This window comes from Vidua macroura, chromosome 1, assembly GCF_024509145.1.
Source record: "Vidua macroura isolate BioBank_ID:100142 chromosome 1, ASM2450914v1, whole genome shotgun sequence".
Taxonomy (NCBI): Eukaryota; Metazoa; Chordata; class Aves; order Passeriformes; family Viduidae; genus Vidua; species Vidua macroura.
In genome coordinates, this window is record NC_071571.1 from 70,661,706 (window position 1) to 70,664,426 (window position 2,721).

Genomic DNA, 2,721 nt, shown 5'->3' on the forward strand with positions numbered 1-2,721 from the left:
TACCCACCTTTGCTACCTTGCTTCTCCTCCCACCATCCTTTCAGATCTTTGTCCTGGCTCCGCCTCTCGCCGGCGTTATAATGGGCTGGTCTGAAAGTGGTGGAGAGACACACAACCACAGGGGAAGGGAGAGATAATGACAATAACACTAATAACCCTAATAACCCGTCTGCTGCCCGCCTCGCAGCGAAGAGCCAGCCCGGCGTCCCGGCACTGACAAGGGGTCGAAGCAGGAGAGAGCGGAGTAACCCCGACGGCCCTCGAGAGCTTCTCCCCGCGCCCGGGGAGCGCCGAACGGTAACAGCGGCAGCGCCCCCGAGGAGGACCGAGCCCAGGCGGACACGGAGAAGTGCCGGCTCCGGCAGCCGCCCGCCCGCCCTCTACTCGCACCGGCTCCACGGGGACCGCCTCGCCCCTCTCCTTCGGACCTATGGAGCAGCGAGATTAAAGAGCGAGAAGGACAAAAAGGGGGGCGAAAGGAGAGCGAGCACCCCAGTGGGGAAGAAGAAGGTGGAAGCCCGGAGGAATCGCCCAGTCCCGAGGGCGGCAGGGCACCGCAGCCCGTCCTCGGCGCCCACCGGCCACGAAGCCCCTGCTAGCGACCCCGAGCCGGCGGGCTGAGGCGGGCGCCGAGCCCCGCTGCCGTGCCCTGACGGTGTCGCCTGCCGCCGCGGAGCTGTCCAAGCCGGCGGGGGAACAGAAAGCCCCTGGGTCGCCTCGCTGCCTCCCGCCTCCCTTGAGGCCGCGCCGAGGGGCGGGGGTCGCGCCCGCCCAGCGGAGCCGCGGGGTGCGGGGGGGCCGGCGGCGCCGCCGCCATGAAGCTGGAGGTGTTCTCGCAGCACTATGAGGACAAGCTGAGCACCGGCAGCGACCAGGAAGGCAGCGGCTCGCTCTCCCCGGCTCCGCCGGAGAGCGAGCTGGGCTCGGACGGTGACTGCGCGGCCAACAGCCCGGGCGGCGGGGCCGGGCGGCCGGGGCATCCCCCGCCGCCGCCCCCCACGCCGCAGCCCCCGCCACCGCCGCCTGCCGAGAACGCCAAGGGGAAACCCTACACGCGGCGGCCGAAACCACCATACTCCTACATCGCGCTGATCGCCATGGCCATCCGCGACTCGGCCGGCGGCCGCCTGACCCTGGCCGAGATCAATGACTACCTGATGAGCCGCTTCCCCTTCTTCCGCGGCGCCTACACCGGCTGGCGCAACTCGGTGCGCCACAACCTCTCTCTCAACGACTGCTTCGTCAAGGTGCTGCGCGACCCGGCGCGGCCCTGGGGCAAGGACAACTACTGGATGCTGAACCCCAGCAGCGAGTACACCTTCGCCGACGGCGTCTTCCGCCGCCGCCGCAAGCGCCTCAGCCGCGCCGCCCCGCCGCCGCAGTCCGCCCGCCCCGCCGCCGGCGTCCCGCCGCAAGTGCCGCAGGAGACGGCCGGAGCGGGCGCCGCGTCCCCCGGCGCTTCGCCGCGGTGCTGCTGCGCCTCCTCGCCCTGTCACTGCGCGCCGGGCGCCAAGGAGGCAGCGGCGGGGGGCGGCGGGGCGAGGCCGGCGGGCGGCGGCGCTGCCAAGTTCTCCAGCTCCTTCGCCATCGAGAGCCTCCTGCAGCGGCCGGCAGGACCCCGCGCCGCCCCGCAGCCGACGCCGCACGCCCGCCTCCTGTGGCCGGCGCCGCCCGCGCCCCCGCACCTGCTGCCCGGCCCCTACCCGCTGCTGCCCTACCCACCTGCCGCGCAGCCCCCGCCCGCCGCCCTCTACGGCGGGGGGCTCCTGCAGCTCTGCGCCTACGGGCTGGGAGAGCCGTCGCCGCCGCCGCTGCTGCTGGGGGGCGGGCGGCCCGCGCTGGCCCCGGGAGAGGCGTCGCCGCTGGTGGAGCGGCCGCGGGCGCCGCTGTTCCACGCCGGCCTCCCCAAGGGCGGGCGGGGGCCGCCGCCCGGCTCCCCCCTCTACGGGCCCCTCCGGCTCACCGGGCCGCTGCCGCCGGCGGCGGGGGGCTCGGCCTCGTTTCAGCCGTACGCCGTGGAGACCCCGCTGGCTTAATGGAGCCCCCCTCCTCCCCTGCGAGGGACCTGCCCGGGGAGGCGTGGAGGGGGAAAGGAGGAGGCTCTGGATCCCGCACTTTAACTCCAGAGGCGACCACAGCCTCCAAGCAAAAGCCTCGGTGACTGTGCCTTAGTGAAATGACAGTTGGTTTAACTTAAGCCAAAAAAAAAAAAAAAAAAAAAAGGGAAAAAAAAAATCAAACAACTGTCGGTTTGGACATAGCCATGAGCCTCAAGTGCTTCTTACTGTTCGTTGAGACTACTTGACTTAAGCCAGTCCCTCGCCATCTCTTTGTATGCCCCTCTCTTGTCCCAACATCTCCTGCTACCGAAGCCTGGGGCAGCAGAGCGAGGGTGTCCCACGGAGGGGCGCGGTGGCGGCCGCTGGGGGATGCGCTGTGCGCTTGGGAGGGCGGGGAGGAGGGAGGGGGCCGGGAACAGCAGGGAGAGAGGAGGGGAAGGGGCCGGGGTCTGCTGTGGAGCCGTAGGTCTGTACTGCAAAGCAATGCATCACTGTGCCAAAAGAAACCTTTTCTCCTGTCCGACAACTAGCTTTTCCTGGGAAGGGAGGATATTAAATTATTTATAAAAGTAGTGTTTTTAACACGAAGAGAGTGCAGCTTTTTAAATTAATTTTTTTGGGGGGGAGAGAGGAAAGGGCTCAAGGAAATGTCAGGCGTTGT

General features: G+C 68.8%; 1 protein-coding gene across 1 annotated transcript; it reads left to right on the forward strand.

Moving 5' to 3' along the window:
- Nucleotides 1–577: 577 nt before the first annotated feature.
- FOXQ1 (forkhead box Q1) lies at nt 578–2,444 on the forward strand. The gene has a single exon (XM_053997703.1). The coding sequence runs from the start codon at nt 816–818 to the stop codon at nt 2,034–2,036; it is 1,221 nt and encodes a 406-aa protein (XP_053853678.1). The 5' UTR covers nt 578–815; the 3' UTR covers nt 2,037–2,444.
- The last annotated feature ends 277 nt before the right edge of the window (nt 2,445–2,721 follow it).